At 43.8% G+C, this 26,246-nt stretch overlaps 1 protein-coding gene across 7 annotated transcripts in view; it reads left to right on the forward strand.

Annotated features, from left to right (window-relative positions):
• The window catches only part of NEK10 (NIMA related kinase 10), a 244,257-nt gene that overhangs the window by 34,879 nt on the left and 183,132 nt on the right, over window positions 1-26,246 (forward strand). For 5 of the 7 annotated variants that reach the window (XM_074984426.1, XM_074984427.1, XM_074984430.1 and 2 more), the window contains exons 10-15: window positions 802-881; window positions 9,723-9,809; window positions 17,489-17,713; window positions 18,816-18,955; window positions 21,047-21,108; window positions 24,296-24,373. In XM_074984426.1, the coding sequence (XP_074840527.1) occupies window positions 802-881; window positions 9,723-9,809; window positions 17,489-17,713; window positions 18,816-18,955; window positions 21,047-21,108; window positions 24,296-24,373 (672 nt within the window). The remainder of the gene's footprint in view (window positions 1-801; window positions 882-9,722; window positions 9,810-17,488; window positions 17,714-18,815; window positions 18,956-21,046; window positions 21,109-24,295; window positions 24,374-26,246) is intronic. The other 2 variants (XM_074984429.1, XM_074984433.1) reach the window with 1 other exon arrangement.

Below are 26,246 nucleotides of genomic sequence, written 5' to 3' on the forward strand. Positions count from 1 at the left end.
AGGCTGGCACAGGCAACCTGCCGATTTTTAATTGTAGTATCGTCATACCCTCCCACAGATCTGTGTGGAACACTCTTGACTCATTGGGGCACCTCACAATCGCAGGGATGTGTACTTACTGGATCCATTTGTAGGTTTGGATTCAAAATTAGAAGATGTGGAGATCGGTACTAGTGCAACTAGTGTTTCACAGTGTAAGTTTGCTGCTGGAAAATGAAGGCAATTTTACTTACTTGTGAAAGAGCAGTCAGTGATGTAGGGCAAGCTTACAAGAAGTGAAATGAGAAACTAGTTATGTTTTAGAAAACCACGACTGCATTTATAAAAATATTAAAACCATAAATCACTTTAAGATCTCAGTTATTAACTGAATACACTTGAGAACTTAACATTATAAACCTGCTTATTTTGAAAACAAACTAAAAAGCTTTTTTAACTTTGTTGGACCTCGTCCAGGGTTCTAAGTTTCTCCCACAGCAGCAGATTCCAGGCTTAATACTTTAAGGCAGATGCTTTACCCTGCATGGGTTGTTTGAGATTCTGTTGACTTGTGGAGGAGAAACACACTTTTCTGACCTTAGAAGCTGGCAAGTATGGAAAAAGAGCAAAAAGCTTTTGTAATGTATATATTTGAAATCTCTAAGGCTACTCATGCATTCTGTGATGGTTTTGTGTCTTCACTAGTTTTGAATATTTTTATAACATTTAAATTGTACTGAACAAATAAACATGTTTTACCATCATAATTGAAAATCACATTGTTTATATAGATTTATCTTTTTTGAATCTCTAATTTTCCAGACTTTAGTAAATTTGCTAGGAGCCAGAGACAGTAATGTGCTGTTGGGAGCACTCCTTGCTCTTACCAGCTTAGCAGAAAGGTAAGTTAGTTTTAATAATGGTTGTTTGCAATTAGTCTCAGCTCTTGCCAAAATATTGAAACTGATGCTTACAAGGGCTTGAGTGTTACTGTATACGCTAAAGGCTGTGTCTGACGAGCATATACATATATTTATTGTTAGGCCGTCTGGAGTGGCTCACAGCTGTCAGTGCCTACCCATGGTAGGGTGTCAAAAACAGAGCATACACCTAAAACTGGTGGTAAATTCTATAATTAGTTTCACCAAGCCAATGATGTATGTGAACTTCTGGATCACTGTAACAAGTCTTACCATGGAGTCACAAACAGTCCCATAGACTCTCCAGTCCAGGAGTGTAAAAACCTTATTTGATTGGGGGCCACCGATTCACAGAAAAATCAGGCAGGGGCCATGTGCAAGTTAGTAGAAAAACAAACAAACACAACCCCCCAACTCCGATTGACCAGCCCCCAGCAAGCAAGGAGAACAAAAACACCTTAAAACCTCACAGATATGGCTCCCAGCTGAGAAGCAGGAAAAAGACATTCACCTCATTATCCTCACTATCCTCAAGCTGCATCCCAGAGCCTAGGTCTACTAGATTTTGTGGGGTCCCTATAGGCCTGGGGTGGGGCCAAAATGAGGGTTCAGTGCATGAGAGGGGGCTGTGAGGAAGTGGGCTCTGATGGGGATGTGGGGTCTGAGCTGGAGTTAGGGTGCAGGAGTGAGTTTGGGGTGTAGGGTCTGAGTGGGTGGTAGTGCAGGAGTGAGCTTGGGGGTTGGAGGGGCAGGGTTTGTAGGAGCAGGCTGGGGGTGAAAGGTCTAGAAAGGAATGCAGGATCAAGGTGAGGGTAGGAATGAGGAGTTTGGGTGAGAGTGCAGGAGGAGGCTGGAGGTTGTTGGGACTTGTGGAAGTGCACTGGAGATTGGGTGTTGGATCTTGGTGGGAGGTAGGGTGCAGGTGTGCGATGGGTGGGGGGACCTTAGTGGGAGGGCACAGGACTGGGCCAGGAATGGGGCTATGTTGTCCGGAAGAGGGTACTGGAGCAGGGTGGGAGTGGGCGGTCTGGGCAGGAAGGAGTGGACGATAGGGGGCACCTACCTGGTACAGCTGGGCGGGGGGCGGCATACATGGCTCTGAGTGCTGCAGGGAACCAACCGCTGCCACTTTTGCTGGCTGAGATTCAGCCAATGCGAGTGAGAAGAGGAGTGTTTCCTTACATCATGCAGGAGGTACTCCTTATCTGACCCCAGCTAGCAGGGTTGGACCTGCAAGGCTCGAGTCTCCGGTCCCCATCCCTGCAGGAATGAGAGCCAGTATTGCTGCTCTAGCCATGGCACTCCCCCCATGTGTCTGCACCAGCTCATGCCCCTATAGCAGGGAGATGAGCCCCAAGCCTCATGGGCCACATCAAGACAAGCCAGCCTGCACGCAGTTGGTTCCTCACCCCGTGATGGTCTGTCTTGTTATACACGCAATCTGGACTTTATGACGATTGGCCACTTATACCAAAAATCACAAAACACGGAGGTTGTTTCTAGTTACTTACTCCAGATTAATTGGTACCCTAGATGTTACATCAAAGCCAGCACTTGTGGCCAATTCCTTAATAAACCATCTAAGGTTTTACTAACTAGGATGAAGAAATGAGTTATTGTTTGCTTTAACCTGAAAAACACATACACACAAATGAGTTACAATCTAAATTCTAAGAGTGACAGATTTCTAGTGATTCTTCAGTTCAGATGCCTTTCAGGACAGACCCTGGGGTAACCACGGGTAATCTCTGACTTCATTTGAGTGTCCCTGGCCCTGTGAGAGTTCAAATAGCAAAGAGATGATAAATTTTCTTGTTCCTTTGTTTTCTTGACTTTATCAGCCTCCAAGTCTATAGAATTAGCTTCCTGGTATGTAGCATTTCCAAGGGCTGATTGGGCCATTCACCAATCCTTGATATTCCTTGATGGCACATCCCATTGTGATTGTTCTTCTGAACCTGTGGGGGAAGCACTCTTCCTGTCTGGTATCATCTGTTGAAAGAAAACATTTTCAAAGTCATAAAGCAAAAGTTACATATTTCCTTATGGCATGAATATAAAACTTACAAATAAGACGAGTGCATGCAGCAATTTACAACTGTTCTGTAGATTCTAAGCATTAAAACACTTTTCTCAGACTATTAGTGTACCTATTTTGAGCAACACTAACTCATAAGCGATCTGGTCTAGTCTGCAACTATGAGTTTGTCGGTTCTTAACTAATGCTTAGAGCATTAACCAGAGCTGGTGCTTGATTTACCAGCACCACACTTTAACTTTACATTGAAGCCCATGGGACTGTTCACAATTTAAAAGTACATCTGTAAGCATTTGCAGAATCAGGACCTTATTTTTTTCCAGTTATTTAAAAACAAATCAAGCCCTTAATCATTCAAGGCGCACCCTATGTCTTTGTGGAGCACTTGGAGAAGTTGGGACTAAACAGTCCCATTCTGCAGTTCCTATGTAAGCCATGGAGTTGATGTTCTCCCTTATCATTCTGTTGCTTCCCAAACTTGAAGAATAACTTTATGCTATAAAGAGATTTTCCATGCAGAGAGAAAAGAAAAAGAGTAGAAAACAAACGCAATTTTTGTGAGAAGTCCTCATTAAGACTTTTCCAGAATCTCTCTTCTCTTCTGTCAAACCAGAAGTGATTTGAAAAGTATTTTGGTATGCATTCTCCCTTTAAAAGCACACAGAGGTAATCAGAATTATAATATCTAGATATTTTTGTCTTCCATTTAATTTTATGCTAAAAGTGAAATAAGGTTATCTTGTCTGAATCTTTAACCTGATGTCAAAAGGTAGTTCATTTTCAAATACTACTGAACAGATCCAATCTGCAAAGACCAGAATTTTCCATCCCAAAAAGAACATTCACGTTCTCTGGTTAATTAAGGTCATGTCTGTGCTTAAAAGTTTACAGTTGCAGATCTGTATCAATACAACTGAGCCATTGTAAAAACCTTTGTTTCACCATGTTATGCCGACAGGAAGAGAGTTCTCTGATTGACACAGGCATCATAAAACCAGCTTCATAAGTGGCTAGAGAGCATCTCCCACTGACATAGAGCTACACACACAGTTGCTTATGCTGTTGAAACATATGTCACTGTGGCTGCGTCTACACTACAAAATAACTTCAAAGTTAACTTCGAAGTAAGGGGCTACTTCAGAGTAGTCTGCAGAGCATCTGTGCATGCTTTTCAGTACTTTGCAGTTAACTTCAAAGTAAGGGAGGCTAACTTTGAAGTCGCTACTCCATTCCCTGGAATGGAGTAGTGCCCTGGTTCTAAGTTTAACTTTGAAGTAGGGTGTGTGTAGATGTTCTGCACTCACTACTTCAAAGTAAGGGGTTCACCATGGCGGCAGCCTCCCCCGAGCATGGAGACACTCTGGCTAGCCCAGGCAGGGCTCTATGGTCCCTGCCAGCTGCTCAACAGGAATCATCTCCCCGGCAACCCCAGGCAGGAAGCTGAGAGCATGCCACAAGCAGGGGCAGCACAAGCTCCCAGTTGGACTGCCCCTGCTCAACACACTTGTCAGCGTCCGCACCCCTGGCCACCATGGCAGGACCCCCCAGTCCTCTCAGAGTCCCTGGATGATGAGTCCAAGGGCTCGCAGTGCCCAGGCAAGGGACATGCCAGAAGGGGACCCTCCTGTTCTGAGGAGGAGTTGAAGGACCTCCTCACTCCCTGGGGCTCTGGTGGGATGAGGAGGTGGCTGCCAGCTGGGCGGTAATGTGAGACATGACCAGTGTGCTTCGGGACTGGCTGGCGATGGAGCAGGAGCTGTGGCTGGCTAGCAGCCTGGACACCATGGCTCAGGCCTTGGCCACCCACCTCACTCAACCTCCCACCGCCTCGCCAGCCCGGCCCGCAGCCTCCCCCTCCAGGGTCCCATCTGCAGATGCCCCTCTGGCAGCCCCCTACCCCTGAAGGCGCCCACCGCATGGCGGACCTTTCCCCAGCTGCCCGCATCAAGCTGGGTCATTGGCTCCTGGCCAGGGTGGGCACACCTGCCATATCCCCAGTGGCCCCCCTGCTGCACACCCTGTGGAGGCCAAGCCCATGGCATGCTCCCCATCCCTACCCCCCTGTAGTCCCGGCCCCATCGCAACCCTGCATGGGACCCTGGACTCAGGGTGGTACAGGCAGCCGTGGCCCCTCATGGCTCCTGGCCCTCCATGGCACTGGGCAACAGAGCCCCCTCCCCTCCCAGCCCCCCTCCAAGTTCAGTTCCCCCACCCAGGCCCTCCCCTCCCCTCTGTGAAGTGTTCCCCCTGTGCACTGTATATGGTTAGACATGCTCTGTTTTGTTCGGTCAAATACATTTATTCCCCAATAGTTACATGTAATGTTCCCACCCTAACCCCAAGTCCCTCGTGTGTGGTGAGGGAGCGGTGAAGGGGGGAGCAGAAGGGGGTGCATTTGGTGGGGGAGCATGAGGGATGAGGGAGTGGGGCGGGTCCTGTGGTGCAGAGTGTGGCTGGGAGGGTCAGGGCAGGCCCTCGACAAAAGCCTGGTAAAAGGCATCCCAGACCCTGACCCCATCCCTCTGGGCCTGGTGGCATGTGACAGCAAGCAGCTGCTCATACCTGGCCCCTGGGTCCGCAGCCCAGCCCTGAATGAAGGGCTCTCATATGCCCTCCACAAGATTGTGGAGGGCACAGCATGTGGTGACCACCAAGAAGATGTTTGAGAGGCTGATATCCAGCCTTGTGAGAAGGCTGTGAAACCTCCCCTTCAGTCTCCCAAACATTCACTCTACTGTGCCCCTGGCATGGTTGAGGTGGCCATTGAAGGTGTCCTGGGCTGGGGTGATGTGTCTGGTATAGGGCCACGTGAGACACGAGTGCAGTGGGTACGCGACATCAGCCGTGATACAGGGGAACATCGTGATGTCCCTGAGCGGGAGCTCCATGGGGAGACATAAGTGCCCTCCTGCATTTGGTGTCCCAACCATGAATTCTGGAACACCTGGGCATCATGGGCCCTGCCAGGCCACCTCACGCACATGTTCATGGAATGGCCCCTCACATCCACCAGGGCCTGGAGTACCACCGAGTGGTACTCTTTCCTGTTAATGTAGGTGCCCCCGCTGTGATCTGAGGCCTGGATTGCCGTGTGCGTCCTGTCCAGGGCTCCAAAACAATTGGGGAACCCCAGCTCCAAGAACCCGGCATGGGCGGCATCCAGGTCCCTGAGAGTGACAATGGGTCACAAGAGCACTGTTGATGGCTTAGACGACCTGCGGTGGGCAGGTGGGTGTTAGGGGAGGAAGGAAGACACATCCACAAATGCCAGACCAGGAGGCTGCCCTTTTCCTTGCCCAGTAGCCCCCTCCCCAGGGTGGGTCTGTGGTATGGGCCAAGCTTATCTCTATCAGCACCGCTCTGACGGTGGCCTTGAGGACTCCGAATTGGTGGCTGACAGACCAGTGGCTGTTGGGGGTGGCCACCCTCTTTTGCTCTAGGAGCACTGGAGGACTAGGGCAAGCCAGTGGCAGAGGTCCTAGAATGTCTGCTGGGTCATGCACGAATTCCTCAGCCACCACTCATCATCCCAGACCCCCAACACCAGCCGGTCCTGCCACTTGGTGCTGGTGGCAAAGGCTCATCGGTGCTGGATCGGGGGGGCCTGGGTGAGGGGCAGCGGGACCCTGGCCAGGGTCTTGAGGATGGGGCCCATGCAGGCACCATGGCCGTGCTGCTGGAAGAGCATGACAAGCAGCGTGGCCAGCAGGCTAGCCGTGATGGTGAGTAGATCCTCTTCGGGGAGCATCTGGGCAGGCATGGTGTGCAGCTCTGCTCCCCAGCACACAGTCTGCCCTGATATGTGCAGCCTGGCAGGCTTGAGCACATACAGGGTGGGGGTGTTGGGATGGGCTCTTTAAGGGGGCAGCTGACTGTGAGCCTGGAAGGGCTTGTTGGCCATGCGACCCCTGTATGCATCATATCCTGGCCCCTTACTTCGAAGTAGGGGCTATTCATACGTAGATGTTTTACTTCGACGTTGACGGACCACGTGCTTTGAGTAGTTATTTTGTAGTGTAGACATAGCCTGTGAGAGTATTTTTTCACACCTCTAAGCAACAAAAGTTTTGCTGGCATAAGTGTTTGTGTAGACATCACCTAAGTGCAAATCCAGAAGAATTCTTATTCCAGATCCCTACTAGTGAAGATAAAGGTTGACTGTGCTTTTCTTAAATCCATGATTGTCTTCATCAGGTTTCCAAAAATGCTGTTATTCTTGTCAGAATAATTAGGCCACTTTCAATTAACTCAGCCTCTATAAGTACATGTGAACATTTTTCTCTTCCTTATGGTCATTTAAAACTGATTTTCTCTGACTTGAATATTCTTTAATACTCTTTTAAATAATGTTAAAGGTTCTTAATTTTATCTAAAAAGAACATCCTATATAATGGGTAAGCAGGTATTTCAATTTAGGACACTGATTCTGGAGAGAATGAAGTGCATAACTTCAAACATTGAAGTCAGTAGCACTTAAGCACGTAGGTAAAGGTTGTTCTGAATACATATACTTTCCAGAGTCAGGGTCTAGAACAGTGGTCTCCAAACTTTTTAAGCATCAGATCACTTTTTGGAAATTAACTGCAATCCAGGATCTACCACAAAGCCAAATACCCCACCTCCTTCTCCAAGGCCCTGACCTGCTGACTACATCTCCCTCCTTACCACACCACTCATTTTCACCAGTTTGAGGCGGACAGTTGGGGTTCAGGTTCAAGTCTTCAGCCAAGGTGTTCAGAGGCTATGGGGGTTGGGGGAGCTCCAGGCAGTCTGGGAAAGGGGGTTAAGTTGTGGAAGGTGGCTCAGGGAAGCCCTTTGAGGGAGTTCGGGTGCAGGAGGAGCTCAGGGCTGAGGCAAGAGTTCAGGATGTGGGCTCCAGCTGGGCATGGCCTACCTCAGGAGGATTCTGGGCAGTGGCTAAATCAGGCTTACCCTCACTCTGGCGCTGCACCACTCCTGAAAGTGGCTGGCATGTCCAGCAGCAGCTCCTGTGAGGATGTAGATGTCTCTGATCACCATTCCCATACCTCCCATTGGCTGTGTTTCCCCATTCCCAGTCAGTGAAGGCCACCAGTATGGTGCCTGCACACAAGGGCAATGTGTGCAGACCCCCCAGCTTGCCTCCCCGAAGGGTTGCAGGGATGTTCAGCTGCTTCCCGGAACACCTCTTGGGCAGGCATGGGGGGAGTCTGCCTTAGCCCTGCTGCACTGCAGGATGATTAGTGGTGATCTCCTGATTTGGCTTCAGGAGATCAAGCTAAATTCCGGGCAAATCCTGGCCAGTGTTACACACATGGATGAAAAAAATTAGAGGGAATGAATTTTGTTACGTGCACCAATATAGTGGTAATGTGCAGATGTATACCATCAGTCAGCGGTGCTGACAGCAGCCGTGGGCCTCGGGGCAAGGTGAGAGAGGGGGCCTAGTTCCCCACCCCTGGAAGGGGCAGGTGAAAGGGTAGAAGGGATGGGGCTTAGGGCAGTCAGCCCTGCCCCCCCCAGTGCATTCAGAGCTGCATGCAGAGCATTGGCACAGCACTTCAGGTGTTTCAAAGGGGCCCAGAACTCTGGCTGCCACTGCTATTTCAGCAGCAGAGGTGGCTGGAGCACTGGGGCCCTTTGAAATGCTGGGCCCATGGGCAGCTGTCCCATTTGCTCCCTGTTGCCGGGACTGCCACCAGTAGAAACAAAGAAACTAGATACATACAAAAAGTTTCTATAGAGATAATTACTCCGAGCTACAACAGGTTGAGCATTTTAGAACTCACTACTCGAAGAGCGAAATAAAAATTATGAAATGGATAGACCAGTCAGAAACCTAAAGGAACACATGGTGAAAGAAGAAACACAGTGTGTGTTGGGATGGGAGGTGGATGTGAAAGTGTGAGAGTAACAGACAGACACACAGCAAGTGACAGATTCTCATTTGTGAGCATATACAGATAGAGGAGCAGCTGTCAGCAAGCTCCTCCCATCCTGCACCCCATTGTGTCCACCTCTTTATTGAGGTGGGGGGTACAGAGGTGAATGAAGGGAGACACCTTGACACCTGTGCCCCCTTTCTCTGTCTCCACCACCATTCAGAGCAAGCGGGAGGCTCCTGAGGGAGATGGGCAGCTCCAAAGCAGAGGTCAGGAGAAGCACAGCAGTGAGGGGAGGGGCAGCTGATGTGCCAGCATGGGATAACTTCTTGCCCAAACCAGTCTGGGTCACCTGTCACAGGCTCCAACATTTACCAGTAGATCCTACCCTAGATGTTTACAGTCTTTTAGCGTTCAAGACTTTGTTGATTACAGTACCCTGTAAATTCATGTATTCACTTTTAATTTGCAACTTCCCTTGAGTATTCGTCATATAAGCTACTTTTATTTATACTTACATGGGATATGTGAAACAGAGAATATCCTGAAAATACGAATACATGATGTTTGCTTAATAAAAAAAATTAAGTCTCCACTTTTGTAGCTATTTTTTTAAAGTTAATTTTCTAAGCATATATGAATATTTAAGCTTTTTTCCCCATTTACATTGTTAATGTTTCCTTAAAATGTGCATTATAAAAAATAAGAATATACTTTTTTAGTGTCAGTGTGGAACCAGCTAATTTTTTTGTATTTTTAAACCTTTATATGCAATGTGATATCGTTAGTGTAGGAATAAGAAAATACAGGCAGCTAAAGCAATGAATGATGATATGAAAAAGGTGAAGAGTTAAATAGAAATAAGACATTTGGTTTTCATATAATTTTATTTTACATAAATGTCTAAGAATGTTCCATTTGTAGCCCAGAATGTAGGGAGAAGATCAGTGAGCTTGCCATTGTAGAAAACTTGCTGGTGATATTACATGAATATGACTTGCTTTCTAAAAGGTAGTACCTTATTTATAGACTGACTACATTAGATACATTCCTGTTTTAAACCTTATTTTGCTATACAGACATTCTGCATTGATTTCATTAGAGCAGTAAAGTTTCAAAGCTGTAGCATTTAAAAATCAGATACTGATACAGAAAAATATTCTTTGGTGGTTATCCAGTACATTATTGTCTTTCTTTCCATTAGTGGGTTTCATCCTCACCTACAACTCTGCATAAATGGACTTTAAAGCTGCCCTAAAGGGATAACTGAGAATTCTGTGGGCATTACACCACTGCATCCCAGAGGTTTGATCTGGGCCAAAGAGCATGCTGAACTGTTGTATTTCACTTGCAGACCATTATAATCTGACATAAATTAGAGCAGCCCTAAGACTGCTCTAGTTTGTAACTGAGACTGGTTCAGACCCTGGTGACCTTGTGGATCAGAGGTCAACAAAGATATCCCCACTTACTCTAAGGTCATCACATTCAATTGGGCCTGATGAGTGGGGCTGATAAGTCCAGATTTGAAAGAAACTGGTGGTAAAGTGACCACTGGGTATTAAGTATAAAACAAGATAAAAATGTTTTCAAACATGATTTCATTCCAGACACCAAAGAATATCATAGATTTTAAAATAGAGATTTTATTACTTATTGGACGTATGATTAGGGACCAGAAAACCAAGTAACAGAGGAACACACTAAATCTTCTGGCATATTGGAAGAAAAAAAAGTCCTGGTTAACCTTTTAAAAAAAATACTAAAAAAATGTGACCATAACAAAAAAAATTCTCTGGTGAATATTGCTGCGTGCCTTCAGTTTCAGTCTCAGGGAAGAAGTAATTGAAATTGAAAAACTGGCTACGTTTGCAGGTTCAAAATATGGATTTTCATTTTTGTGCACTTCAGTGCTTTGTTATTTTAGATGGAGATAGAAAAAAATCCAAAACACAGTGAGAGACCCTTTTCTGTGCTGTCTCTGGCCATATTGTGGAGGGAGGAAATAATGGAAATATTGTGAGAACTTTCCTCTTGTGACATTTCCAAACAACTCTGTGAACACAAATGTGGAGAAGACTTTTGAGTGCTTATTATACCAAAACTTTGAGCCTTCTGAAGTTCATCCACTACTCCTTGTAATCCCTTAAAAATAAAGAAGGAATTCAGAAAAACACCACCAGTGACTGGCAAGTTCACCTGGAAAGCATTAGCAATGGAACCAAAGTAAAGCTTTGCTGAATATAAACAGAATAATGCAAAGGCCTGGGACTACCAACTATGAAAATGCAGGGAACCCCAAGACAAGGTTTCCCACCCATTCAAGGGTCTGCATACTGTGTCAGCTACAGTGTCAAAAGGTCTGGACTTAGGCTTTGGCTGTTTCTACACTCATCCGCTCCCATCAGAGGGGGGCATGGTAATGAGGCAATTTGAAGAAAGGCTAATAAGGTGCTAATGTGCATATTCAGTGCCTCATTAGCATAATGGGGGCCACGCAAATTTCGAAGTGCAGACTTTGAAATGCAGATTGACAGTGTAGATGTGGGTGACTTCAAAATAAGCAACCAACGTCGGCATTCGATATACCTTGACTTCAATGAAGCTTTTGATACAGTCTCCCACAACATTCTTGCCCGTAAGTAAAGGATGTATGGTTTGACAGTCGGGCCCAACAGGTAGTGGTCAATGGCTTATATCTGGATGGGGGTTGGTTTCAAGTGAAGTGCCCCAAGGCTTGATTCTGGGGCTGGTGGTGTTCAACTTCTTTATTAAGGACCTGGATGATCTTTATTACTGACCTGGATTTCACCCTCAGCATGTTTGCAGATGACACTAAGCTGTGGGGGAGGTAGATAAGTTGGAGGGTAGAGGTAGGATCCAGAGCGACCTGGATAAATTGGAGGATTGGGCCAAAAGAAATCTGATGAGGTTCAACAAGGAGAAGTGTAGAGTCCTGCACTTGGGACGGAAGAATCCCAAGTGGTGTTATAGGCTGGGGGCCAACTGGCTAAGCAGCAGTATAAAAGAAAGGGACCTAGGGGTAATGGTGCATGAATGGCTGGATATGAATAAACAGTGTGCCCTTGTAGCCAAGACTAATGGCATATTGTGGTGCACTGGGAGGAGCATTTTGAGCAGATCTAGAGAAGTTGTTGTTCCCCTCTATTCAGCACTGGTGCGGCCACATCTGGAGTATTGTGTCCAGTTTCAGACCCCCTAGTATAGAAAGGATGTGGATGTGCTGGAGCAGGTTCAGGGGAGGGCAACGAAAATGGCTAAGGGGCTGGAGCACATGACCTATGAGGATAGGCTGAGAGATTTGGGCTTATTTAGTTTGCAGAAGAGAAGATTGAGGGGTGATTTAATGGAAGCTTTCAACTTCCTGAAGGGGAGCTCTAAAGAGGATGGAGAGAAACTGTTCTCAGTGATGACAGATGGCAGACTGAGGATCAATGGTCTGAAGTTACAGAAGGAGAGGAGTAGGTTGCATATTAGGAAAAACTACTTCACCAGGAGGATGGTGAAGCACTGGAATGCTTTACCGAGAGAGGTGGTGGAATCTCCATCCTTAGAGGTTTTTAAGTCCTGACTTCACAAAGTCCTGTCTGGGATGACTTAGTTGGAGTTGATCCTTCTTGAAACACCGGGCAGGACTTGAAGACCTCCTGATGTCTCTTCCAGCCCTATGATTCTGTGATTCCCTTCTTCCCACCTGGTTTCGTGGGAGTAAGAGAATGTTGAAGTGGGGTGCTTATTTTGAAGCTGCCCTCTTCTACACTGTCAAGCTGCAATTCGAAGTCTGCACTTTGCAATTTGCGCGGCCACTATTATGCTAATGACATGCTAAATATACATGTTAGTGTCTCATTAGCCTGCTTCAAATTGCCTCATTACCATGCCCACTCCAACAAGAGGGGGCGAGTGTAGAAGCAGTCTATGTCTACACTACGTGCTAAAGTCGATTTTAAGGCACTTAGCTCAATTTTACAATGTGACTGTCTTCACTGCAAACACCAGTAGGTCGATTGTTAAGGGATGCTAAAGTCGACTTTCTCATCCTGCCCCTCCTATGCAGTGGAAACACCAAGTTCGAATTTAAAAGGTCAAATGAATGCTAGTGTGGAAATAGCATTATTTTAAATCAGTTTTATTGGCTTCCAGAGATACTGTACAGGTGTCCGTTCTGGCAGCTTTCACCCCTGCTGCTCTCCAGGAAGCAGGTAACAGGAAGCCTGGATATTTGAATTAATTTTATTTCTGACCAGGATGGATAGCACACCTCAGCAGCCATTCCACCTAGCCACCATGAGTTCCCAGGGTTCTAGTTCTGGTCTGAGTTCTCTGGCTCACAAAAGAGCCCCAGCATGGAGCCATAACAAGATCACAGAACTCCTTTCATGTGGGATGATAAATCTGTGCTGAGTGGACTGCAAGCCAGCAAAAGAAATGAGGACATATGTGATGATTTCCCAGGGCATGATGTAGAAAGGGTACAGCAAGGATGCTCAGCAATGCCAGGTCCAAATCAAGGAGCTTAGGCAGTCATATCAGAGGGTGAGAGAAGCCAGTGGGATATCTGTGACATCTCCCAAAATATGCCTCTTTTATGAGCAGTTCCACACCATTCTTGGGAGAGACCCAACCATGCTCCCCGAGGGTAGCATGGACATCTCAGGAGACTGTCCTCAGGTTTTTGATGAGAGCTGAGAGGGTAAGGAGGAGGCCAAGGCCGATGAAGAAGAGAACATTGTCACTCAGTGGATGCCCAAGGAAGCTGATCCTGACAGCCTGGAGTTATTCGTCATCCTGGAGCCAGTTCCCTATTGGCACCTGATGCTCTGGGTTCCAGCAATGTTGAAGAGGGCTCTTCTGGTGAGTATATACTTTTTTTTTAGAATGCTACGAGTGGTTTGCGGCTGGGTTGGGGTATAGGTTTACTTCTGTTGAGTGTATTTTTTACGCTGCTACAAGCAGGTTGAGGGTCAGCCATGATGGATTTATGCCCCTTAAAACAGCTTGTTAATATTTCTGGGGATGAAGTGCTTATCCTTTTTGGAGATCTCTGTAAAGATCTCAGCCAGCTACTCTTTTATTTTTTTGGGGAGGCCTGATTTATTGTGGCTTCCACAATAGCACACCTTACCATGCCAAACCACCAACCAGAGTAATCTGACGACATGGCACCACACAACATTCTGTCAAATTTTCCAGCCCTGTGTTCACACAGTATGAGCATATTTTCTTTTTTACTCTGTTATTCTTAGGAGGCTGATGTCTCTTTTGTCAGCCTAGAAGAAGCATGGGAAGTTTTGAAGTTTTCCCCCTTAATATTATCACATTACTCCCTGGCCATTTAAATTTCCTAGGACTTCCCTGCCACACCACGTGGCTGGCGGGCTCGCAGTCTCCCAATTCATGCAGCTGGTGGGCTCTCCGAGCCCTCTCCCCTCCCATCATGCTGCTGGAGGGCTCCTGAGCTCCCCCAGCCCTGCAACCACACAGCTGTGAAGGATTTATGATCAGCTGCAGTGAAATTTTTTTTTGCCTGAGTGGATGTCTGGGTCAACCCCTCCCTCACACCATGCAGCTGCTGGGTGGTGAGAACCCTGCTCCCAGACACTGGCATGTCCAGTGTGAGCTTTCCCTGCACAGGACTTAAGAGAAGCCATTGAGAACCTTATTTTCTGCACTTTGCATTTTATAGGGCTGACTCTCCCTGCCCCCTACCAGCCCACCAAGAAAGTTTTTTCCACGCTTTACATTTTACAGGGCTTTGCTTCCACACCTCCCTCCCTTCCCCCCGCCATCCTTAAATCACCAGATCTTACCATATCCTTAATTAAATGGTCTGGATAACTAATAGCTTCTGCTCTGCAGAGGCTGATTCATAGTCATCCTTAAGAAGCTGCAAGTGGCCTTGGAAAACAAAAGTTGTAGTGATTGTCAAACAGAGACCCATTCATTGTATGGATCAGTGCGCTGTGTCACATTTAAAAATTGTATCTAAATTTTAATCTTGACTGTCTTCAACAGGCAGCATGGTGAGCTGGGAAGGCAAGGTTGCTGTGATGCACTGCAAGAGAAGATCCGAACAGGACCTCAACCTGCAGCAGCTTGAAAAGAAAAATGGAGTAAGCCAAAGCCACTGCTGACAGAAAGTGGATCCAGCAGTGGCAACAAAGCATGCTGGAATGTTGACAAAGCATGCTCCAGTCCAGGAACCAGGACTCGGCAGAGCTCCTGACAGCTATCAAGGAGCAAACTTGCATCCTGTGTCCATGCTGGAACTGCAGAAGGGCATCCACCACAGGACTCTGTTATGCAGCCTTCTCACCCTGTTGCTTGGCCTTAGCTCAATATTCCCCGATCCCTGCCCCACATCTGGGGCCCAAACACAGGGAGGCAGGGGAGGACAAGGACAGCCTTAGGGTCCACCCCAGGACCTCTCCACACTGCAAAAGGCTCACATTCCACCACACATGATGCCAGTATTCCATTCTTTTTCCTACCCATTAACCCTCACCCACCTAAATAAAAAGAACTTTTTTGTGAAAACCACAGTGCTGTATATTAGTTCACATGGGGTGTGGTGAAGTTGGAGCTGCTTTCATAAAGTTCAAGCACACATTATTATGGAGGTGGTATCACAATGGTTAAATGCAGCACAGTCATGTGGCTGTCTGCTCATTCATAAAGCTATATTTCAAAGCCTCCCTGATTGCCATTGCTTCTGCATGTGCATTGCTGAATGCCCTTGTGTCCAGCTGTGCATAAGCACTGCCCAGGGCATCTGCCTCTGCAGCCCAGGGTGGCATAAAATTTCCCCCCTTTGGTGCACAAATATTATGGAGAATACAGCATGCTGCAACCGGTGTGTGCGTGGCGGGGGGCGGATATTGGCTTGGCAAAGGTACAAATGGGTCAAAAGGCACCTGAATCTGGCTTTTAAATGGCCAAAGACATATTCTGTTACTTTTCTGCACTTGGTCAGCCTGTAGTTGAGCCACTCCGTGCTGCAGTCCAGGATGCCTGTGTATGGCTTCATGAGCCAAGGGAGCAGAGGGTAAACAGGGTGACCCAGTATCACTGTAGGTATCTCTACATTGTCAAACTTGATTTTCTGGTCTGGGAAGAAAGTCTCAATCATGGAAGTTTCTGTACAGACCTGAATTTCTAAAGATGTGTGCATCATGCACCTTTCCCACCCATCCCATGTAGATGTCAGTGAAACAACTTTTGTGATTCACCAATGCCTGCAAACACTATGGAGAAATACCCTTTGTGGTTTCTATACTCTGAGGCCAGGTGGTCTGGGGCCAGAATGAGGATGTGCATTCCATCTATTGCCCTATGACAGTTAGGAAGCCCCATGGCAGTAAAGCCATCCATTATGTCCTGCACATTTCCCAGAGTCACTGTCTTCCCCATCAGATGGGCACAGATTGCCTTGGCTACCTGGATCATTGTGGGTCCCACTGTAGATCTGCTCATCCCGAATTGATTTCCCGCTCATCGCTAGCTGTCGGGCGCTGCAAACTTCCTAAGAGCAATTGCCACTCACATGTGAACTGTCAAAGCAGGTCTCATTCTGATATCGCTGTACTTCAGTTCCATGAAAAGTTACATGAAAGTGGTCTTGTGCATGTGAAAGTTCTGCAGCCACTGCTGGTCATCCCAGACCTGCAAAATGATGCAGTCCCACCTGTGTGTGCTGATTTCACACCTCCAGAACTGATGCTCCACTGCAAACAATGCATCCAGGGCAGCCAGCAGTTCTGCATTCCTGGTCTCCAGTCCTTCAATATCATCATCTGAATCATCCTCATTCACCTCATCCATCTCATCCTCCCACTGTCTTTGCCTATTTAAGTTCTGTATGGCACTTTGGGATGTGTCTATAACACACTGTGCAACGACTCTAAGCTGTTCAGAATCCATGCTAGCACTGTACAGTGGCATGAGCCAGGGGCAGGCTTTGGGAAAATGGCTTGAAAAATGGCACAAAATTCCTTGGGCCATTTGCTTTCCATTGGTGGGAGGGGGGTGGGGCACTGAACTCTGTGATGATATCAGATACTTACAAGCACTTGTGGCACATTTTTTCCCCATAACACACTAGCACAAAAACCCAGAATGCAATGGGGCTGCAGGCACTGTGGGTTAGGTACCACAATGCATTGCTGTAGTAGTTGAATCTAGCTAAGGCAAGGCAGACATGCTATGTTGACTTTTTCGACACTTGTGAACACTCATTTTCAACTTTATAAATTCTAGCAGTAAAAAGTCAACTTCAATAAATTTGACTTGATTGCTTAGTGTAGATATAGCCTTAGTGCCCTCTAGTACTTTCAGAGTTTCTGCTGAATAGAATTTAGAGAAACTTACAGACATAAGATAATGCACATGTTGGAAAGTGTTACTAATTTGTGTTATGAATTATGACATGCAAAATGTGACAGGCTTAATTTAATAAATTTTCAGGCCATTTTAATGGTGAATAAAGTTTTACACTTTATTGAGTGTAACTTAACAGTAAATGTATATAGACTACTTGGGCATCCTTGTTTGTACAGTAGCATTAAGTGAGAAAAGCATAATAGGAATTGCAATAATGACTAACTGTCAAGGTGATTTAACCCATGTGTGCTATTTGGTGTGGTTGTAATTTGTTGCTGATGCTTGTATAGGCTGACTGCAGAGCTGCTACGCCTCCTCTGTGCTGAGTCACAAGTCAAAGAGCAAGTGAAACTATATGAAGGAGTTCCTGTCTTGCTCAGTTTGCTTCATTCTGATTATCTCAAGCTTTTATGGAGTGTCGTTTGGATTCTGGTACAGATTTGTGAAGACCCTGAGATTAGTGTGGAAATCCGTATTTGGGGAGGTATTAAGCAACTCCTTCATATATTACAGGGGTAGGTCTTCAGTCTTGAAAGTCTGTATAATCATCAATGACTTTGTCTCATATTTTATGGTTATCATACAACCATATGGCTATATACCAGTATATAAAAAAAGCTTTCACCCTCTGCTTCTGACACGTTTTGCAGACCTTGCATAATGTGGAAATTCTGGTTGGTGATTCAATCATTAATGACAATGCCGTGCATTTATTTTTTTCAGACATACTATTTTTTAAAAGAATAGCAGGGTTTTGCTGTGTTAAATTAATCAATCAGAAATAAAATATAAAATCAGCATCCATATAGTTTCCATGTTGACAGATAGGAAGGTACATCTGTTCCATTAATTGGATTTTCTGTGCAGTATTAAGACCACTGGCATAAATTTTCCACAGTGATTAATGCTTTTGTGTACCTGAGATTTTGGATGCCCAACTCAACCTATTTTTAAGGAGCCTAATTTTCAGAAAATTTTCTAGACATCAGGCCCCATTAAAATATTTGTAGTTTGGCACCTTAAATCACTACAGGTTGAACCACTCTAGTCTGGCACATTCAGGACCTGACTGGTACCGAATGAGGGAATTTGCTGGACCATGGGAGGTCAATGTTGTCTAGGACGGTAACAACACTTCCACGGCTTAATGGGCTCTTAGAAGACATTTAGGGGTAAATTACAGTTAAATAACAGCCCAGAACACTTGAGAGCCAGGTCTGGTGGCTGTAAGCAAACTTTATGTTATCACAGGAAACTTGGCCACACCTTTGATAAGTGGTCTCCTGGCTAACTAAAATTATGCTAGATTATAGATGTTGCTGGGCGAGAGAGTTCCAGACTAGAGAGGTTCAACATGTATTTGCTTTCGGAAATTTATATTACAGTTCAAACTCTTCCACACAGTGCTTATTTGAAACAGTAGAGGGCTAAACTGTTTATCCGTTCACTGTGTTTTATGTCTGATGCCTTTGATGTTAATTAAATTTTATAAACATTTTTAAAATTTTACTTTGTGGAAATATATATAGGTATAGAAAAGAGGCAGAAATAGGGCAGATTTCAGAAATGAGCAACACAGATATTAAATATTTATTTTACACTGATTTGTTTTTTCAGAGAAAGGAATCTAGTTTCTGATCGTTCTTCTATTGGGAGTTTATCTAGTGCAAATGCAGCAGGGAGAATCCAGCAGCTTCATTTGTCAGAAGATTTAAGTCCTCAAGAAATACAAGAAAATACTTTCTCCCTTCAAGCAGGTATGTATATTGTCCCTGGTCTTCCACACTTTGAACTTTGTATAGTCGTTTATTCTTGTGCGAAGTGAGGCTCAATATTATCAGATCATAATAGAATAATTTTATACTTGCTTTGCAGAGGAGAATCAAGTCAGCTGTGGGGATTTATTAGATGTGCAATACCAATGTATATTTATCACAGAATGAAGGAAGACATATTCAGCCTCTCAACTAGTGTTTGTTCTAAACTCCTGCTTCATCTGAAGAAAATTTTAATTCATTTATTAAAGTTTTATTCCCGTATAAATTAGTGTACCAGATTACTCATAAACAGGTTTGAAAGTATTGATTATACCATAGATCCACAAACTGAAAACAATTATTTCCACCAATAATAAAAAAAAATTGTATAGCTAAGCAAAGTAAGAAAACTGTTGCCTTAGAATTTTATGTAAGGATATATATTTTGTATATTTTGACATGTCTTATTGACAATTTATGTTGTAAGGGTTCTATTTATCCTCTTAAAATCTCAACATTTACCATCATTAAATAATTGTCTGACCCCCACCTATTTGAAAGCTTTCTTTCATGATTTCCTGCAGTTCTGTAAAATTAAATAGCTAAAGACTGGAAAAAAATGCTTAAAACTCATAATTTCACAGAATTGTGCAAATAAATATTCAGTAAATACTCTAAATTAAAATTGATAATATCTATCAAAATTATTAAATACAAATTTAATTCTGCCAGACCTACTCATAATGCGTGTGTCTTGGAGCTGATCCATTAGAAGTCTTTCAGACTTTCTGTTTTACCTCTCAGGACCGAAAAGGGTTGCTAATCCTCCTGGTTTTGCCAAGAGTTTCCCAGAATCAATCTCCATCTTCCAGAGGCTATTGAAGCCAATCTGCGAAATTTTAGGTCACTAAAAGTCTGGCGGCACTGCAGGGCTAAGAAAGGTTCCCTGCCTGTCTTGTCCCTGTGGCCTCCGAAATGCACCAGTTGTCTTTGTGTGCGGCCCTGGCCCCAAGTGCCAATTCTGAAGTTCCCATTGGCTGGGAACTGCAGTCAGTTGGAGCTGCGGGGATGGTGCCTGCAGGCAAGAGCAGTGCACAGCGGCCTATGTTCCCCTACCAGAGATCCAGGGCTTGTGCTGGCTCCTAGCCATGCGCCATGCTCAGAAAGGTAGGTAGGGAGCCTGCCTTAGCCTTGCTTGCACTAATGATTGTGAGCTGCCCGAAGTAAGTTCCACCTGGCTGGAGTTGGCACCTGCAACCCTTCCCACAGTTCTAAGCTTCTTCCTGTACCCGTACTCCCTCCCAGAGTGGTGCTACCTCCCCTTCCCCAACCCTCTGCCTCAGCTTGGTGAAAGTGTATGAGGGTATGGCAGCATGACGAATGATGTGAGCAGGGCAGGACGTTCAATATTGGGGCAGGACCTCAAGGAAGAGGCAGGGCAAGAGTGTTTTGCTTTCTGTGATCAGACAGTTATTAACTCTAGGAATTGGTAATATGAGGTGACATTTCTTAGCAGGTCTCTTGTCAAAGAAAAAGCAGGCACCTAACATCAGAGTCTGCTTAGGACAGGAGTCTGCAACCTGCAGCTCTTTAAGGACTTCTTTGTGGCTCCTGATGTTATAATTGCAAAGTTAGAAAAACAAACAGAAAACAAAACAAAAAAAACCACCCACCTGATTATTTTCAATAAATGGTGAACATCCTGCAGTAAACATGTATCACATTACAAATCATTGTGTGTGTACTGTTCTTAAAATAGGGGTTACAAAAAGTATGGTTTGATAGTAACAGAGAGGAAGCTGTGGTTTGATGTTATTTATTAAGGACCATCTCATATTCACATGCATTGCAGCTCTTGACTTACTGAGTTTTTTACTGAGTTAAAGGCTCTTCTTGCTATTTTGGTTGCTGACCCCTGGTCTAGGACATATTTCTGGTGGTTTTCTTGTGACTGCTTCCTTAATATTTCTAGTGTAAGTTAATAGGAGGTGTAGGCATCTAACTTGCTTAGATACTTTGTAAATCTTGTTAAGCACCAAACTACCTTTATAAATCTGGCCCTGAATATTTATATATGATTTTTCATTCTAGCCTGTTGTGCTGCAATTACTGAACTGATGCTCAATGACACTAATGCTCACCAAGTAATACAGGTAAGAAGATTTTATTCAGTTCAGGTAAGGCAATTAAGTGAATCATTGATATCACTTTCATATCTCTTGATGGTTTACTTGGGTCCCCTTGTGCATTTTTACTGGTGATTTATAAATCTGGTAAACTCTCAGACATTAAAGCCAGAAGGGACCATCATGATCTTCTAGTCTGACCTCTTGTACGTAACAGGTCACAGAACCTTACTGTAATAGGCTCATATTGGTATTGTCTTTCATTTGGGGGCTCTTCTTCCATCCTGGTCTGATCTCCCAGCCAGTCCTCCAAGATCTTCACTGGGGCTCTGACATCCTGTCCTAAACGTAGGAAAGGTTTCCCACTTCTGCAAGCAACTTCCAGTTCACTGGGCTTTATTCACCAAGCTCACCGGTTCTGCGGGAGCTTTTTTCTTTTTGGCCATTGCTGCAGCTCCCTGGGCTTCTCCTTTTTAATGCAACCACCTTCTGCTCTGCATAGGGAATTGCCTAATTTTCCTCAGGTGGGGCTCATTCCGTAATCAGGGTTGGCTTAGCTTCAATCTCTCCAGCCCACAGGACAACCCACTTTGTTACACTCACCTTTCCCAAATTCCTATCTTTGTCCAAGGGAGTCATATGGAGGTGGGAATAAAGCAGTTACAGCTGTACATCTGGCCTAAAGTCACCTGCATTTGCAGTGGAAGACAGTCAAAGGCATGTAGCCACAATTAACATGCAGTCCTATGGCACCTTAGAGACTAACAAATGTATTAGGTCATGAGCTTTTGTGGGTAAAACCCACTTTATCAGATGGCTGTATCTATCTTCTATCCATTTAGTGAAGTGGATTTTACCCATGAAAGATCATAACCTAATAAATTTGTTAGTTTCTAAGGTGCCACAGTATTGCTTGTTATTTGTGAAGTTACAGACTAACGTGGCTACACTTCGGAGACATGTACTCATAATGTGTATCTTATTACTCTTCTGAAGAGTACAGTACGGTCCTAGCATGTTCATGCTGCTGACTGCAGCATACATACTAGCTTGGATGTACCCATAACTGACAGGTTACACCTTCTTGGTGGGATAACAATACCTAGAGAGGCTATAGTGCTGTTCATCCATAGATTTCGAAGCACTAGATAGGGTATATTGAAGTGCTTGCCACCTACTTAAACACTAAGAACCTGTTCCTGTTGAAGTCTCATTGTCTTTAACAGGAGCAGGATAATGCCCTATGAACTGACCGTATTCTGCTACTCATATGGTTACCATAACTAAAAAAGGTTGCAAAATGCATATTTATAGATATTTGGCTTATTAACTTTTATTATTCAATATCATATAATTATTTTTAGGCAGAACTGATTAAAATTGGCCAATATTGTTATGTTTTAAGCATTGCTCAGATGTCAGTTTCTTTAATGAGCTGACAGTTAACTGAATTTCTTTCTTTTTGACATATTCAGAGTAAAAAAAATTGTCACGGAATTGTCTGAGAAACATAAATTGTAAGGGTCATAATACTCTGGCATTTCATCTTTGGAGTTGTGAATTTTACCAAGTAACATTTTAATTGGCTAAAATTTATGGTTCTAAAAATGGTTTTAATTAGTGGACGCTTACATGGCTCCGATGCACACTCCAAGATGCTTCAACTCAGTAGTTAATGCCAAGTAAAAAAATTATAGCCATCTATTACATACTAAATTTTAAGTTAAGACCATGAACAATAAATGAGTGAAATCATCAGTACATTCACTTTAAAACCAAACAGAGGGACACCTAAAGGGAGAGGGAAAAGGAAAGTTCTTAGCTAAAACAGAGGCAGGGTGTTGGAATGTTTTAGTCACCTGCTGGACAAAAGGAGGAGATGAGGAAGAGTGTGAAAAAATTAACTCCTCATATAGCTTAAGCATTCACAAGCAAATGCAGATTTATTGAGGCCTGGGGCACAGAAGATTTTTTGGGCCTCCCACAGCCCTTTTGCCCCCCCAAGCTCTTCTGGGAGGCCCTATCCCTGGCCAAGTCAGAAGCCAGAGCTGCAGCTGCCCAAGGAGTGGGGGCAGCCGTGAAGAACCCAGGACTTCCTGTCTTCAGTGGGTAGTATGCTCCAAGCAGTAGGAGGGTCCAGGGCTCCTCACAGATACCCAGGTTCCTATGCAATGAGAACAACAAGAAGTCCTGAGGCACCTTATAGACTAACAGATGTTTTGGAGCATCAACTTTCGTGGTCAAAGACCCACTTCATCAGATGCAAAAGCGGGTCTTTGCCCACAAAAGCTTATGCTCCAAAATATCTTAGGCAGTCTATAAGGTGCCTCAGGACTTCTTGTTGTTCTCAAAGCTACAGACTAACACGGCTACCTCTCTGATACCGGTTCCTATGGCGTGTCTCGCTGCGGCCTGGCTCTGGTCTGACCATGGGACAGGATCTGAAGGGGAAGAGGAGGGGCCAGGGCCTTAGGGAGAAATAGAAGGGGGATCAGAGTCACAGATCAGTTAGCTGCACCCTCCCCCCATTCTTCTACCCAGGTTCCAGTGCTCATTTGGGGACCCCAAATTGTCCAGGGCTCTTGGGTATGGGCCCAACATTCATCTGCCAATGTAAGCACTAGAACTGTAAAAACCATACAGACATAGGGAACCATTTTTATTTGAACCAGATGTGTTATCTTAAGTGGAATCCATTGTTTTGTTTTACTTAGAGGGCTCTTATTTAAGTCAAATTAAATGGTAAAATCAGTACAACTATTTTTGTTATCAGTACTTTTCTTCTTTTCCGAACTACAATATGGTTTTCACAGAATCAGACTGGGCATATAGACATATTTCCAAAGTGACCACATAGTGTTTTACCTCAATTTGGGGATTTTTGGTTGCATAAATTTTGGATTGTGACATTCTAAAATAAACAATGGATGATGGGTGCTCCAGTGGTGCAATCCTTTTGACTTCAGTGTGGCTCAACATGGCTACAGTGTCCATCTGCGAGGATCAGTTTACAGTGAATGTAATGATGGTTTTGCTCTTGTGCATATTGCTGATCCATCCTATCTTAAAACTTAATGTATAATAGACGGCGAAGAACTTCTCAATTTGACATTGTTTTCTGAATTGTTTCATGAAGTAACATTTCATTTTGTTTTCACCTTCTGTACTAAAGCAGCACTAACTCTGATAACTTTCTTTTATGCTTCTTTTCCAGGAAAATGGGGTATATACGATAGCAAAACTGATTTTACCGAACAAAAAACGGAATGGAATAAAAGCTAATTTATTACAGGTAGTTCTCTTTCATGTTGAAAGCTTTACATAGTTTACATATTTAGAAACATATCTTATGATTTTTGCTATTTTAGTGTACAATAGTATCTTTATTGACAAATTTATTAAAAAAATACTAAAACAAATGGCAGCTGACTCTACCACAAAAAATTAATCTTATGCATTTGTTTGTATTATAAAACACTTTGGCTGTGTCTACACTACAAAAATAACTTTGAAGTTGCATAAATGGAAGTACAACTTCTAAGTAACAGACTTTGAAGTTGAACATCTACACACATCCTACTTGAAAGTAAGGCACTACTCCATTCCTGGGAACTTCGAAGTAAGGGAAAATGTTTGTAGACTGTTTGCTGGCTGCTTCGAAGTAGCTCCTGACTTTGAAGTTAACTTCAAAGTGAGTTCCTAGTGTAGATGCACGCTTTGTGTTTCTTGTACCCTAAATAATATATGGAGAAAAAAGTGGATATTTAAATGTAAAGAAATCCAAACTTTCCAGACAGGTCAATGTACATTCTTCCTTTGTCATGTCCATGGCTTTCATTGAAAGCTGATGAACACTTAACACAACAATACAGACTTCAGGTTTTTTTGAGTTGGAGCATCTTGCTCTGTTTGTTAAATGAAGTATAACAAAACACAAAATAACGTAATGCAAATTAAAATGTATGTTCATCAATCTTTGTTTGCTAAGGATTGAAGGGCTGCTGTGTTTGTTATGCAATTTTATTTAAATTTATTGGTTATAGTCAATCCCGATTGGTAGTGATCGATAGTTGTTAACTATCAGTCAGTTATTCTGTGGCCTCTGTGAAGTTAGTTTAATGTATTTCTGATTTCTAGTGAGTAGTTGTCCATGTCATAAATCACCACCATAACTGTCACCTAGCAGGCACTCTTAGTAGAGAGGGAAAGAAGGCAATGCTTATAGTCTTTTCCCACAGTAGTCCTTCCTAGTCAAGCTATAAGTCCCACTGGAGAAGTGGTTTGGGATCTGGCACTACATATACTCTTTATGGATTAATAGATAAGACTTCAGTTTCTAATGTTAACTAGTGTCTATCATGTGCAGTAAAGGTTTTCTTTTATAATACAAGAATTTTAAATTAATTTAAGTAACATTATACTTTAAAGGAAATTAAAGAGGGAGTAAATTTATATAATCTTTTTATGAAATTAGTTTAGTGCAGTTAGACATCTGTTAAAAAGTGTCAAATATATCCATATATTTAAAGACATAATTTTAACAAGTGCATGAACTCCAATTTAACACATCAGCATGTTACAAGTGGTTTTATCTTACACTCGATCATGAGTGAATGTAATAGGATTCAATTATAAAGTGACATCAGTTAATTTAGTAAGAATGGTTTTCCCACCACATCCAAGTAAATGATACAATATCTATCTTTAATCCAAACCATTTTTAACATTTCATGCTGCTTTTCTCTATTTCCTTTCTCATAATTACTGATTTTCCAGATATTTGATTTCTAATAGTTTGACTTCAGTATATTTGTCTCGCTAATCCATCCCTTCATTCTTTCTATTTTTTCAGGGATCACACAGGTCATTACTTGGGATGTAGTTGTGATATTACAATTCATTCATTCATTCAGTGTATGTAAAGAATACACTGCCTTAAATCTGAAGCTTTGTACTGACATTAATATGTTAAGCTCAGAATACTGCTATAAGGAAGGAAAACAGTAGTATTCCCATTTCAGAGGAAGGAATAAATGAATTGGGAGATAACTGTGATGCAGAAAGGTCTATGGCAGAGCTGTGAATGGCAGACAGATCTCTTGAGGTTGACCATAGTTCCCTATTTGAAATATGGGACACTTGGTAAAATTGTATGGAGTTAAGTA

The sequence above is a fragment of the Carettochelys insculpta genome, chromosome 2 (genome assembly GCF_033958435.1).
Source record: "Carettochelys insculpta isolate YL-2023 chromosome 2, ASM3395843v1, whole genome shotgun sequence".
Lineage (NCBI taxonomy): Eukaryota > Metazoa > Chordata > Testudines > Carettochelyidae > Carettochelys > Carettochelys insculpta.